The 15,600-nt window shown below is 32.0% G+C and overlaps 1 protein-coding gene across 4 annotated transcripts in view; it reads right to left on the reverse strand.

Moving 5' to 3' along the window:
* LOC113522903 (uncharacterized) overlaps positions 1 to 15,264 on the reverse strand; it is a 141,909-nt gene extending 126,645 nt beyond the window's left edge. For 2 of the 4 annotated variants that reach the window (XM_052898671.1, XM_052898667.1), the window contains exon 1: positions 15,027 to 15,264. In XM_052898671.1, coding sequence (XP_052754631.1) covers positions 15,027 to 15,249 — 223 coding nt within the window. In that variant the 5' untranslated portion in view covers positions 15,250 to 15,264. Of the gene's footprint in view, positions 1 to 6,692; positions 6,936 to 14,843 lie in introns of those variants that run through there. The other 2 variants (XM_052898668.1, XM_052898669.1) reach the window with 2 other exon arrangements.
* Positions 15,265 to 15,600: the final 336 nt, after the last annotated feature.

A 15,600-nucleotide genomic window follows, 5' to 3' on the forward strand; every position in this document is an offset into this window, starting at 1 on the left:
CGATGTAGGATAAGATGTTTCGTAGAGATATTAGATAGACAATATTTAAATTTGGAACGTTCAATAGCCTGTGTAGAAAATAGTGTCACACAACATGCAATTTTTTGATCCGTTGTTTAATCATCATTTAATATAGGACCAACATGGGAATAAACCCGACATGCCTAATCATTTCTTTTTTTAAAGTCGCTTAAAAACACACCGATGTACCATGTTTCGTAAAGACATTAGATAGAGAATATTTAAATTTAGAACGGTCAGTTGTCTATCTACAAAATAGTGTTACACAACATGCAGTTTTGGTTCCGTAGTTTAATCATCACTTAATATAGGACCAACATGCGAGTTCTTTTTTTTAAGTTGCTTAAAAAATCTAAAGAATTAGGCAATTTTAATCTCTGTATAATGATACATTAAAGCACGGCGTCTGATATTTAACGAATAATTAATCCGTGGCGCGACTTTCGTCACATTTATGGTATCTAATCTCGGTGTTATTTTTTAAATTTCATTCTACATACAATATTATCAGAGAATTTGAGAATTTATGTGTATGTTTATTAATTAAAAACTTATTTTCTGATAATCATATTATTTAATTTAAAAACAAGTAGTCAATATTGATTAATCGTTAGTTGTACAAATCTCGCATATAAAGGCCAATTGATTTTTTTGCCTTTGTTGATATTTTACCTCAACTTTCCCTATTTTTTCTTGTGAAATGTCAAGGGTAGAATGGCACCTGTTTCTTTTATAAACAACCTATTGAGTGGAGCTAAATATGTGTTTATTTTTAGACAATTAAGTGGTTTTTGTAACATAAATGTTTTATAATACTATATTTATATATATCCTAATATAAGACAATTTCTTCATCTGTGTCTCTTTTTCTCTCTCTCTCTACATATAGTACTATATATATATATATATATATATATATATATATATATATATATATATATATATATATATATATATATATATATATATATATATATATATATATATATGGTATATATAGTACTGTGGTACTAAGTTAAGCCGAATTTACATCATGAAACTAGTTTCATCAATACGAAATTAATTTCTTGAAATTATTTTTAATATTTTCGATCATGTGAAAATAAAGTTCCAATAATTATTGTGAGATTGAAATGCTTTTAAAATGGTATTATATTCTAATTAGTGACTTTCAACACTTTTTATGCCACTACTCTTTATTTGAATTTCAACACTATGAAAAAACAACGCATCACCAATATTTCGCTGACCTTTTTTGGAGCATTTTTCTACGCTTGATGTTTCATCTAGATGTATAGAGCTACAGTAACTTTAATGCTTTGCGTTCGTGATACGCAAAAGGTCAATATCTGTATTGGTTGCGTTTAACCTTGTTGTAATAACAGTTATCTATATATTTATTATTAAACCAAACGAAGTGCACTATTAACTGTTTTGTTATTTATACGGCCCGTTGGTTGATGTGTCGTAACTTCGCGGGAAGTAGGCCATTAAACACGAGAGGTCGTTGTGACAACGCCATCATGTATTTTTTCCCGCTAAAAATAATCATAGATTAATTAAAATAAAAAAAGGCCAAGATCGTGGCAAACAAGCATTAAAAGGGATCAGTTCGACAACCAAATAAATTTTGCGTTGTGCCTTATATTATAATGACAATATATTATGTAATTCTACTAATACTAATGGCAACTATATTAATTCCAATAAATTTCTTTAATATATATATAATACTTAAGTACCTAATTTAAGTTTGTTAACTGACAATGACTCGCGAAATGAAAACAATACTTAAAAGCAAAAATATTTTAGTATATATATATATATATATATATATATATATATATATATATATATATATATATATATATATATATATATATATATATATATATATATACTAAAATATTTTTGCTTTTTATTATATTATTTATATTTATTATTTATATTTATGTAAAGCTTCTACATCTGTATTTTCATCACAATCGAATAGAGCTACATACACCAAATAAATAAACAGGATAAAATTATTAAATCATCATCATCATCATTTCAACCGTTAACTGTCTACTGCTGAACATAAGCCTCCCCCATAAGGGGTGTTTTGCCAGTAGTTGTTATGCTTATCAGGCGGGTTGCCAACCGCAGTTAGACTTTTAGAGATGTTTTAAGAAGGACGCTGCTGTCCATTCCTCTACTATTAAATACCGTTAATCGTCTCTTACGACACAAAGAGGATGAGGTAACCTATTCTATGCCGGGACCATAGAGACAATCATCATCATATCAGCCATTCACTGTCCGCTGCTGAACATAGGCAGTCCCCTTGAGGGGTTCTGCCAATAGTTACTACGCTTGACAGGCGAGTTGGCAACCGCAGATAAGCGTTGGTGCTGTTATAAGAGAGGCGCTGCGGCCCATATCTAGATTATTAAAAATAATGTGATATATTATATATCACATTATTTTTAATTTTCCATGTTCTGTAACCAAACAGCTAAAAAGAAACTAAAAACAATGTCGCGTCGCGATAAAACGTGGACGCGACAAAAACATAAAAACCCGACTATAAAATAAGATTTTGATATTTTTTTTTATTACCATATTTATTTAATATTGTCATCACACAAAATACACTCCATTTATAAAAATCTATTCAGCTGTTTAAGGTTACCCATAGCTTCATGAATTTAAACCACATATATTTATGACGAAAATATTATATGTAGTTAGTAGGTATGTAGCTACTAACTACATATAATATTTTCATACATACATACAAACATTGCCCTCCTATTTGGGTAAATAGATAAAGTAAACGACTTCACGAATTTCTTAGCATTCTTTTCTCCTTAATGAAACCTCTAATGGTGACAGTTTTCTTGTGGTAAGTAATCATTGCAGGTCAAAAGTTCCTTTGCCTTTTCCATTATGAATAAATTGATACTACTACTTACTGTATAGGTCCAAACGTCAAAGTACTTAATAGGTCAAGGAACTTTTTACTTTTACCATCGATCGTAACCACAGAGTTTATACATAAAAAACGGAAAGTTTCTCTGTATCTAAATTAGAAACAATAGATATTATTTTTATGTGAATATTCGTTATTAAATATAAATTAGTATGTTCCTATTGTTACTATTCCCGGATCGGATTTGTAGAAAAAAAAATATAAATTAGATATATTCCGTTGTCATTGTCAGTTTTATAAATAGAATAATAAAAAACGACCATAGATAACAAGTGACACAGAGTGACGTCTATTTGTTTTATGACATGATACTGTTATAAATTTCGTTAGGTTTTTTCGCAACAATAGTGTTTTTCCTAAGATGGCATGATTGTATCATAAATTTTGCTAGGGTTTTTTTTCAACAATAATATTTTCAACATACTTCAAAAAGAAGGTTCTCAATTCGGTTGTATTTTTTTTTATTTGTTACCTCATTTCTAAAACAAATACTTGAGATACGCACTTTTTATGACTGTCAAATGTAAATATTAGATTAGTATTGTAGGATCACATCCCTAGTATATTTGGGACATCACTACAGGTGGACACTGATTAGTTAATTAATATTGTGTAATAATGGCTGTCTGAGTAAATAAATAATAAATAACAATATTTATTTAAGAAAGATACAGTTGCATAAGGTACAATTTACAATTTTTACAATTTATATACAATATAATATAATGATATAATAATGTAATGAATAAAGCATCTGCAATATATAAATTAAATCGTCTACCTATTATTAAAAGACTATAAAATATAACAATTAGCTACTACCAATTTTTTAGGACACGGACCACAACGAATTATTTTATTTCATGCAAAACCAGACCAAATGTTATCGACTAAAAAGGTATTAGCTAGGTAATTAAAGCAAAACCTACCTATCAGGTTTGTGTCGATTCCATTAGTCACAAACATATTATGAGTATTTGTCGGAGGTTAGAGCATAGATAAAAGAATAATGGTTTATGGATTAGACGGAAAATTTCGAAGATAAACATAATTCTTGTAAAGTTGGTAAAAATATTAAAAGTGATATAAATTTATTATCCGCACTGAATTTTTGATTCTCTAATAGAAAAAAGTGCCAATATACTATAACGTACCTACGTCATAAATGTAAGTACATAAAAATAACTTGATTGAACCACTAAGGTGCCAAAAATTATTTTATTAATGGAATTAAAATACTAATGCGTTGGCAGATCACCATAGACATATATGCGTATTTAGGAGGGAGAGAGGTCCACGGCCACCCTACAATTGGCTGTAACCTCTTCCATTGGTGGATCCAGGTAAAAAAGACGTGTCTGAGAGCACATATGTGCTTTTTTAAGGGCCAGGCTCAGAAAATAATCCTAATAAGCCAATGCCGAGGGGTGATAAAGTGATGATTAAATCAGGTCAATTAGCTCATCATGACGATGGTTTCTAATTGAGTACGTGTGGAGGTAGATCTGACAAGGCATAATGCTAGACCTCGTTAGAACTAGACTATTGGTCTCGTACTCGCAGGAACTCAACGCAAACACAGGTAATTAGGTGCCTACCGACTTAATTTTTTATATGTCCGACGTCAGTGACGTTCATATAACTTATTTTTGTGGACACTACTGATGTTCATAACATTTTTTTTTCGATTTTATTATATAAATATGACTCACGTATGACTAGTTCCATAGGTATGAGTCGTTTATGCTAGAATGATGTCAAACGTGTGTATGTATGTGTATATAAACTACGAACATATTTCTCTAATGTATTAAGTAGATAAGACAGAAAGGTTCTAGAGCGGCGACTCCGTACAAATAAGCGTAGTTTGAGGAGACTCAACGTGAGGTGAAGTGACGACATCAAAAATATTGCAGAGAATTTATGGATACAAATGACACAGGATTGCAATATAAGTCTCACTTATGTTAAACAGTGGATGATAGATGAGTCAATAATGATTCAGTTTAATGATTATAGATGATGATAATTAAAAAATAAATAGATAAGATTTTTGTAAATTTTCAATGTTAGTTTTCAGGAACGACAACGCATGAGGAGTATCATGGGCAAAACAGTGTACTCTGTTATGTCTATGGTACTGCTCATGTCTATAGGTAACGGTTACCACTTTCCATCAGGTGAACCGTCAGCTTGTTTGCCATTTTAAGTTGCATAAAAAAAATCTTATAGGTTGTAAATCTTCTCGAACTATTTTTAAATTTAGTATAATAATTGAAAGGTATTTAACCTTTAGCTGTGTAGTCCCGCCATAAAATAGGCCACCCCTTCTTTTCCCGTGAGTGTCGTAAGAGTCAACTAAGGGAGGGCGAGAGATGGACAGAAGCGTCTTTAAAATCTAACTGCGGTTGCCAATCCGCCTGCCAAGTGTCGCAAATACTAGCAAAACCCCCCAAGAGGGAGGCTTATGTTCAGCAGTAGACAGTCAAAGGCTGATATGATGATGACGATGATGATTTGATCTTACCTATTACAATTACCTACTATTATTATCATTTTTAAATACAATGAACTTAGAAATTGCGATCAAAGTTGCTGATAATAGTTAAGACTAATAGCTTATCTATACCTGAAACAATTATAGTTGCAATTTATATAAATACAAATTGAAAAAAAAAATACATTTATTGTTTCGATACGGCATTTAAAACCTTGTATGGTAGGTAATCGGTCGCTCTTAACCTAAATATTAAAAAAAAAACATATCAATCATACGCGAGTGATACTCAGTAAAATTGATATTTTTATCACAGTATTGTCCTTCGGCACGTAATACTCCTCAAGATTAATATATCTCTGTCCAAAATAAAAAGTTATTGCATTTTATCATGCCATGCGTTGTTAAATATAATTGGTTAATAACAGTGTTTCTCGTGAATTACAAACTGTTTTGAAATAAGAAAAGGTTTGATCTATTAATTACTTTAACGATCAATTCACTTCAATTGGTTTGATGTATTACAAAATTACATAGTAATGGAAATTTGAAAATAAGTACATAACACATAATTTTAGTTGCTATTATATACTATTATATTAAAACGCGGATAAAACTGTAGGCATTTAACGGTTTTATCCGCGTGAATTAGGATGAAATTTTGTGAATGACCCCAAGATCTAATTCCAATTTGAACGTATAAAGGTCTAAATTTACCTTTGGATCGTTTTTTGGTAAAGAAAAATGAGAACTTTCATAATTATAATATCCGTAAAATAAAATTTTTAAAATTTGTAAAGAGTGTAAAGACGCATTTTTTTTAATAAATAAGATTGAATCCTAACACAAGCGGTCATATTTAAAATGGATAGATGGATAAGATCCATTTTTTATCACGTTCTACAAGAGAGACATGTATTTAAACGTGGGCGTTCGTCAAGCAAAAAAAATCTTAAACATATTTTTAGTAGCAAACGGGCTTTATTATTTGAGGTTATAAATCAAAGCAAGCAATGTCTATCTATGATCTACATTAGACAGTGAATGGATAAAATTGTGATGATAACGATGATAAAACTTACTTAATTACTAAAATGTTATAAATTCAACAAATAAACACTCGTTACGACTGTAATACATTGGCTAATGGCAACCCTAAAAAACCATAGCCAAAAGAAGAAAAAAAACTATAATACCTACCAAAAGGATTTGTCAAATTAATTTTTCTAGACTGCTGCCGTTGTAATGAACGTGACACTCGAGTTGTCCGCATTTCGACGAACAAATTCTATGACAAGGGTTAGCTGACCTATCGCAGTGTCTTGAAACTAAGTATGCCACACCATTACCAGAGAGTTAATAGTTTTTTTTTTTATTTCACACACAATTTATGACTCCACTTTCATATGCACACTATGCGATACCGCCTACGATGCTCTCTCAACACAAGTACATACTGATGTAGTTATATTGTATTATTTGTTGTCAAAGTTATCTATTCCCGGTTTATCTCAAATGTCAAGCCGAGACGGACGTTTCAAGGGCCTTAATCTTGGCGTAAGAATGAATAGATGATATGTAGTAAGTGCCTACCTGAGATAGAAATTTATTGCATTGCATTGCAAAATAAAACACTGTACGTATATCGATTGCTTTTATATTTTGCACATTTTTGCACAGCGTGAATGAAAGCTCACATATTAACAGTTTTTACTAAGTATATAACAAAATTGTGTCCTGGAAAAAATGACTTTAATTGTGACTAAACCAATTATTATTTAAAAACTAAACTACTGAATCGATTTTAATAAATTTTTTAAGGCCCATGTTTAGTTTTTAAATCAAAACAACTGCTTTTCCCAGCCCTAAAATATTTTTTTTTAGTTTCACCTCTAAATAAGGTTTCTTCATGTAAATTATTAGATAGCCGCTTGGAGCCTAGTGTTAATCGTTCTGCATTCAAACTGTGAATAATCAATAATATAATTTTTTACCGTTTTATAGTAGACAGATTCAAATGGAGTGTTGAATTTTTTGATGTAATTTTTATCCTGTTCAATGTACATTGACTTTATTCTAAAAGTAACATGTACTCTATTTTTTTTTAATGGATGATAATGGAATGGTAGCCCCACTCGCGCTATTGGTATATACTGGCGGGGCACCAGTGAAGAATGATAGGTGAGGATGAAGTAGGTCAGTTAGCCCATCGTGACGAATTCAACAAAAATTGTTCACGATGGTTTGATTCACGATGGGAAGGGGGAACCACGTGGAGGTCGACCTAATAAGGATTATTGCTAGCAATGGGGCTGTCAAACTCCATTGCTAACAATCCCTTTCCCCCTATGTACTCTATTGAATTGTATATATATATATATATATATATATATATATATATATACTAAACTACTAGTAAAATAGTCCTAATTCATGTTTCTCTATATAAAAATGTAATAGTATATATTTAATATTTAATTTATTTTCTTCTATCTTCATTACTTTTAACATAATCAACTAGATACCATCATAATTAACTATTCACGTGGTAGGGTCAACCAACCTTTGCAACAACAGCATATTATTGTATTTTATTTCATCAAGTATATAGCGGAGTCGATAACCCAGATGTGGTACCGCTATTTGTGTGTAAAATAAAATAGATTGTCATCACCTGCTTACCTGGCAAGCGAATAGTTCTCTCAGAAGGGGAATAAGTGAAGTTTTTAAAAAATGGCGTCCTAGAAGGGATCCTTAAGGTGCGCAACTATTTACCTAGTTTAATTTGTATATTATATTATACATATTCAATATTGAAATAATAACATACTTAGCTAACAGGCTGATGAATGCAATCTGATTCCAAAAGTGTTTCAAATTAAGTTAAAAATCTTATTTCCATATCAATAAATTGTACATAACTGTAGAAAAAATAACAGAGATTGCAACCACTAAGATTGTTTCAAAAACAACTAAACATTAAATAAAAATTAACAATGTAAATTAAAAAAAAAAATACTAAAAAATAAAAGGGCTGGTGCATTCCTGCATTTCTCAGAATACACAAGTATGTGCACAAAGATTACGATTCGCCTACGGATAAGAAATGCCCTTTAGGGGCGGGCGACTGGTCCGACCGCATGCTTCTCAGTGTCTCTACTCACGGCTCGACCTTTTAGGCAATTTTAACCCTTATTCTGAATGCAATAAGAACGCAAGCACATATAACATGTTTATCGGAATTTATAACGTCACTCTCATACCAAATGCCGGGTATGTCATAAAACGAGTTTCATTGAAAAAGTTTTTAGTTTCTGTATTTTACTATCTATTGGATTTATTGCTTTTCTTTATGGAATTTTTATTTAGTCGAAAACTAAATATGTACACAACCGTTATCCTTAATAAAATAGTAAAAAGTATTTTTTCGACAGGCACATAATATTTTTTTTATGGGTGAAAATGGTATGGTAATCCCACCTGCGCTAACGGAATACGCTGGCGGAGCACCAGTAAAGGGTGATAGATGAGAACGAAAGGCCAGTTAGCGCATCATCATGAATTCATCAGGAATTAACCATGATAGTTTCCAGGGAGAACCGCGAGGAGGTCGACCTAGTTGGGTATATTGCTAGCAATGGGATTCTCAGTCTCCATTACTAATAATCCCTTTCCCCCCTGGCACGTAATATTCGACACACACATATTTCGCCGAGCGTATTACAATTCAAGTGGTAAGAGGCGAACCTATCACTGTCGCTCGGATCAATTTGGTTTGTTATCTATTTAGTTCTTCTCTAAGACTAAACAGAAAACAATGGCAACTAAACGCATATACTTTCATGTTCATTTTGTCACTACTAAAGAGTTTTAATATTAACAACTAGTTATGTTATGATTGAGAAAGTAAAAAAAAATACAAGAATGTCGTCGCTCACTAATTCAGTGAGTCTAGACACAAATGTACCTGTATAATCTATGCAGATTAAGACTACAAGGCTAGCTGGTAAAAACGATAATTTTGAAATTTTGGACCAAGTTACTAATTGTATTAAAATATTTGGTTGATCTATAACCTATAAAATATAATAATTTATTACCTTTCTGAATTGATTTAAAACACTATAGTAGGTGACAAAACCATCAAACATTCCGTTAATTTTTTAAATAAAAAAAATAACTTCGTCAGTAAATAAGACTCGATCATTTTCACTAAATTTTTTTAATACTCTTGAAAAATCAAATATTCATTTCACAGAGAGAGCCAAAGTATCATATTGTAATTTTTTCTTAATTCCTCATCACAAATCTGTAGGTAAGTAATTAGGAGCTAGTATAATTTCCCTTATCAAATAGTTTTACTAAAGAAAGTGCAGCATAGACTGCATCAACTGTCATCTATAAATTCTATAATTAGTTATCGTGGTAATACTTTCCGAATGCAATGCACTAAGATCATTTGAGTATATCCTCAAAAATAAAACCCCTTTATTTAGAAAAAAAGCAAACCGCTTATAAACCTATTATAGCTATTGAACTGTTCTGTCTCTTTTCTTTGTGCTAAATTCTCAATTTTAATGAAAGTGACAAAATAGTGTTATAGTTAAAATAGGTTTGTTGGTTTTAGTTTTTATTACATAAATAATTAAATCAAATTTAGTAAAACTTAAACTTAAGTAAAACTTAAGTAAACGAATAAAATAGGAAAAGCTACTCGTGAAATGGATATCATTAGCATCCTTCTAAGGGAGCGCTCTAATAATAAAATTGAATGCTTTTCCTAAAAAAACTTAGGTGGAGAAACAATAAAAATTCCCATACCAATTTGCCAAATAGGCGCGCTGTTAGGATTTTCAAATAAGCTTTTCGTTTTTCTACCCAGGAATTGTTTCAAAATTATTTAATAATAATATTAATTTCTCACCACAAACAAAAAAGGAACTTACTACTTATAACATACAGAACATTTTTACAATATTATTTGTGGGACCTAGTGCATGTACTAGGTGTTAAACCTGCATTACAGGGAGGAAGGAATTTTTAGTAATGAAGTTTAACAGGCCCATTGCTAGAAATATACCCTATTAGGTTAACCTCCGAAACGGCTCCCCCTGGAAACCATAGTAGTTAATTCTTGTTCAGTCACTATGAATCAACTGATCTACCTTCATCTTTAGCTGTCATCCTTCACTGGTACACCGCCAGCATATATCGATAGTACAGGCAAGGTTGCCATTAAAAAAGAACTTGTAATACAAGAATATAGACAAATATATATAATAAAGCATTTCCTTAAAACAGTATATATGTATATCAATAATTAGTAGTACCGCATTCGAGTATTCTGACACTTTCCTATGGTTGACTGGGAGAGAATGCTTTTAGCATTAAGTCCGCCATGTACACATATTTGTACTAATGAATAAATAAATAAAAAATATATTACAAACTCTAGTGACTGTTATCTAATATCCACAAATGATAGTGATCTAAAAATACATAGCAAATACTTGGCAAGAGATGCCACGTAGTTTAATAAAACGCCATGATTATATTAACCACAAATCCACTTGAGAAGAGAGCGTACCTATGATTTCGGTTATTATTTATGTAGTTATCGCTACTTAAAATGACCATGACTTCGTCATTTATAGTGGCTGATAAACATTGTATATATGAATAATTCTTGTGGAAAGCCGTGATGGATCGCTAAACACCGAAGTGACGTCAGACCATCTCGTTCTATATGTAAAACGTATGAATACATAATGCGTGAGGTCATTGATCTGATGTTTCTACCATAATACCGTATTATTTTCTAAACACTTATTTTTTTACGGTTTAATTATTGTTATTATTTGTAGAAAATCTTTTCTTCTTATTATTGATTGTTAGAACCGTTCCTTGTATACTACTATAGACAATGAGATATATAAAAAGAAATATACTATTATAATATCTGTCTCACATATTGCTACAATTAATGTTCTTGAATATGTTAAATGTTAATATAAATACATTGGGAGGGAGAAGGGATTGTTAGTAATGGGGATTAAAAACCTCATTGCTAGCAATAAACTCTATCAGGTCGACCTCCACGCGGTTCCCCCTGGAAACCATCATGATTGATTCGTTGTTGAATTTGTCAGGATGGGCTAACTGACCTGCTTCATCCTCATCTGTCATCCCTCACTGGTGCCCTGCCAGTGTATACCGATAGCACAGGCGGGGTTACCATTCCATTATCACATATTAAAAAAAAATATAAGTACATTTATAGTGAGCGTTGCAATTAATGACTTTGTAGTGAAAATGTGATTGACGTGACGTGGCTTTGATGACATTAAAAACGTTAGTGACTAACTATATTTTTTTAATCTTTTATATAAAAATTTCGTGTCACGATATTTGTGGTCGAACACCTCCGAAACGGGTCGACAGATTTTTGTAAATTCTTTTATGTGTATTTGGTAGGTATGAAGATAAGTCTTAATGTATATTTCATACCATCAGGTGATTAGAGTGTCCTTATCCAGAAAAAAATATTAATATGGCAAAACAACGTTTGCCTAGTCAACTAGTATTTGTATAAAATTATATTTCTTTAAAATCTATTTCTTCATACTTTTACGGACAAGAATCAAGAACTGATTGTAATTTTGATGACCTCTGTGGCGCAATGATGAGCACATTGTTTTGCGTATATGAGGTTCCGGGTTCGATTCCGTGTCGTGTCAATTTATTAAACTAACTTTTATGATTTGTCTCAAGTCTCTGTTCTAGGCTATGCTTCTAGATGTTGGTAGACACTGGTTTCTCATAACACAAGGTAAGCTAATACGAGAACCAGACAATTGGTGTAATTGTTTGCTACTTATTTATTATACTAATGTAGAGATGCCATTGTAGGTAGGTAAGTACTTTGGGAAAGTACAGTAATGTAATACACTATACAGTATTACAGAGAAATGAGAGTGACTTATTATAATTAATTATTAAATTCAACGCTTTTATATGTGAGATTTTCAACAACAAAAGGGGCTTTAAAATCTCGAAACTGTTTTAAAACTTTCTTTACGAAATTTTTAAAGTATTTCCAATAATTTTATTTACCTAATTTTAAATTCCAACATCAATTATGGAATCTTAAATTAAATAATGTATCCACAGATATCTAATATCCACTCGCAGAGCGCAAGCAGATATTTGATATTTCGAAAACCTATTAGATACCTATTACTAATTACACACTTTCACTGGCTTAGCTACCACAATTTCCTCACCGGCAAAGAATTTGTAAAATAATGTATTATTAAAACGAATGATAACGGTTATTTCCTTTAAAAATCGTTCTACTCTCACTTTCTTTGCAAATTAGTTTGCGCCTTCTATTCTCACAGATTTGCAGTATCATTGCAAAGATCATTTATATTTGCGTGACAAGCCATTGGTGCATTAATGTTGTTTTAGATTAACTGATGTCACAATATCGTACCAATATACTAAAATTGTAACTAGACGATGTTTGTTCTTGGGAGATATAAGAAAATTTATATGGGGGATCATATTAAGTCCAATAGATACCAAAACAATAATTTTTACAAAATTTAGTCTGTCTGTATTCCGGTATCACGCAAAAACTACTGCAATACATTAGATGCTGTCTAGACAATTCTGTTTCTGAAGGTCTAACTTGAAAACTGATTTACGTTGTCTATTTCATTGGTTTTTTACTTCTGTAATCCACGCCGTACAATGTAGCGGAACAAAAAGCTAGTCTTACAATATAATAATAATTTCATATTTATATGGCATTTAGTTTTTTTAATAGGTACCTATTACATAGAACTTTGAATTTATAATAAACTCTAAAAAACTGACTCAGGCTCGCGTAACTTTGAACAACAAAATTTTGGATGAAATCTATGCAACCATCTGTGTGCAGCATTACGAAATTCATTTAGTATATTGTTTGGATTACTTTAAATAGTTGTATGGATTTATTTTTCTAATTTAATAGCTATATATTTACCGACCTAGTAATTAAAACTTTCCGAAGTCAAAAGTAATTTTATATTTTTTTTTTATACAACTTAGAATGGCAAACATGCTGACGGCCCACCTGATGGAAAGTGGTAACCGTCGCCTATAGACATGAGCAGTGCCATGGACATAACAGAGTACACTATTTCGCCCATGATACCTCCCATGCGTTGCCATTCCTGAGGACTCAGGTGTTATTCCTCTGTACCCTATAAATTCACGCCATATCCCACCCTTCAAACCGAAACACAGCCATGCAAACACAACTGCTTTACGATTAAAACACGAATGGGACAGAGATACCCAAGCAAACGACTTTTGTACAAACTCCCTCCCTTTTATTCTATTGACATTATATTCATTTATTTACATATAAGTACTACCTACGTGCCTAAAAGTCGTTATTCACAATGCTGTTATTACTTTAGGCCTTGCTATGATAATAATCTGACACAGTTAGGGAGGTGCATGGTTTACATATTTATGTTTTATAAGTACGAAGTGAAACCAGTCAGGTTTAACAATTTGTGAAAGACAAGTGTTTTGTGCATATCAATCTAAGTTGAAAGTTCCACCAAGTACAAAACTATTCTTTAGGAGCTTCAAAACACTTAACTAATTTATTATACATGGTAATAGCATCAAAGATCCATTGATATTATACTACTGATATTGATTAAATTTATCCATGTTTTTTTTATTCAAACAAAAATGGTTATCGTATTTATTTAAGTTAAATAAACATCTATTCTAAAGTGTATGCATTTTCTTTTAATTTTTCAATGAATTATTAATGGGTAAGTACTTAGAAAACAGGATAATTAGGTACTTTATATTTTGTTACAGATGAAACAGAATGTCAATTGAAAGCTATGTAAAAATTTATTTTTTTGGGAAATTTGTTTCATAAAAGATAGTAATTACTTACATTTAAACCAATAAGTTTTTTTAGAAACAGTGGTGAAAGTTTAATGACATGCAGAAATTAATTACAAATAGCCTATATTAAAATCATCAATAATACATATCTATTTATAGTAATACATAAAAGCTTTACATTCCATGCAACATAGATGATTTCATCACATTAACATGGCACGACTTGCCGAAAATAAATAAAACAAAACATAATATAGAGTTTGCCTAAATACAGAAAAAAAAACTACCTAACAGGTATGCAAACATTTTTTGTCAACTCTACATTTGCAACTGAGTGCACAAAGTTTTACGAAAATATAGCAGTTATAAAGTTCAAATGACAATTATTCAGTTTTAATTCACTTCACCACTCAGTGGAGCGGCACTCACCATTGGAACAGAAATAGTCGTCTTTATCCACAATATCATGCTGGAAACCATAAGCAGGGAGCCATGCATGTGAACCCGGGGGTTCGGGCCAATCCGATATGCGAACCTCCTCCATGACGGCATTAACACAACACTGCACTCCACTGCAAGTTCACTACGTTAGCACAAGCATGCATGGACTACCTCTCCGTTCGTCCATTAGGCTGTCATTTAGGGCGATAACGGTCGACGATTCGGTGCGGTCTCGCTGATCGGCAGGTGCACTAAAAATATTATTTCCACACCGTAAAACGCGCGCACGCGGCGGGGAGCGGCGGATGACTGGCGGCGTCGGGCTCTTCTGGGGCTGGCTGGCGCGCGCGCTGCGATCTCTCCAAGTCTCCGTGTCTATGCAACAAAAAAACATGCAGACGCCATCGGCCGGCACCGCCGCGCCTCAGCTGTGCCGTCGTTTGGTGCCCCTTGAACGGAAACCGTATCGGCAATCGCGAAACTAGATTTACGGGCTGAGAACCAGTCGGGTACGTGTCTTAGGCACATTTGGTAACAATTAAGACGGTCTTCGAGCGTTTCAATTTCAATTGTTTCAAAAACATTCATTCGTTATTAACCTATCATGTATCATTGAAGTTGGTCACAGTTGTTCGTAGTTACTTATAGTTTTTAGGTCGAATCGATAAACCTACATGTTATTGTTACCTACGTAATCGGTAGTTCTAAAATTATCGATTCGATACAAACACTATGTGGTACTTCT

This window comes from Galleria mellonella, unplaced genomic scaffold, assembly GCF_026898425.1.
Source record: "Galleria mellonella isolate WM207_F2 unplaced genomic scaffold, CSIRO_AGI_GalMel_v1 utg515, whole genome shotgun sequence".
Classification (NCBI taxonomy): domain Eukaryota; kingdom Metazoa; phylum Arthropoda; class Insecta; order Lepidoptera; family Pyralidae; genus Galleria; species Galleria mellonella.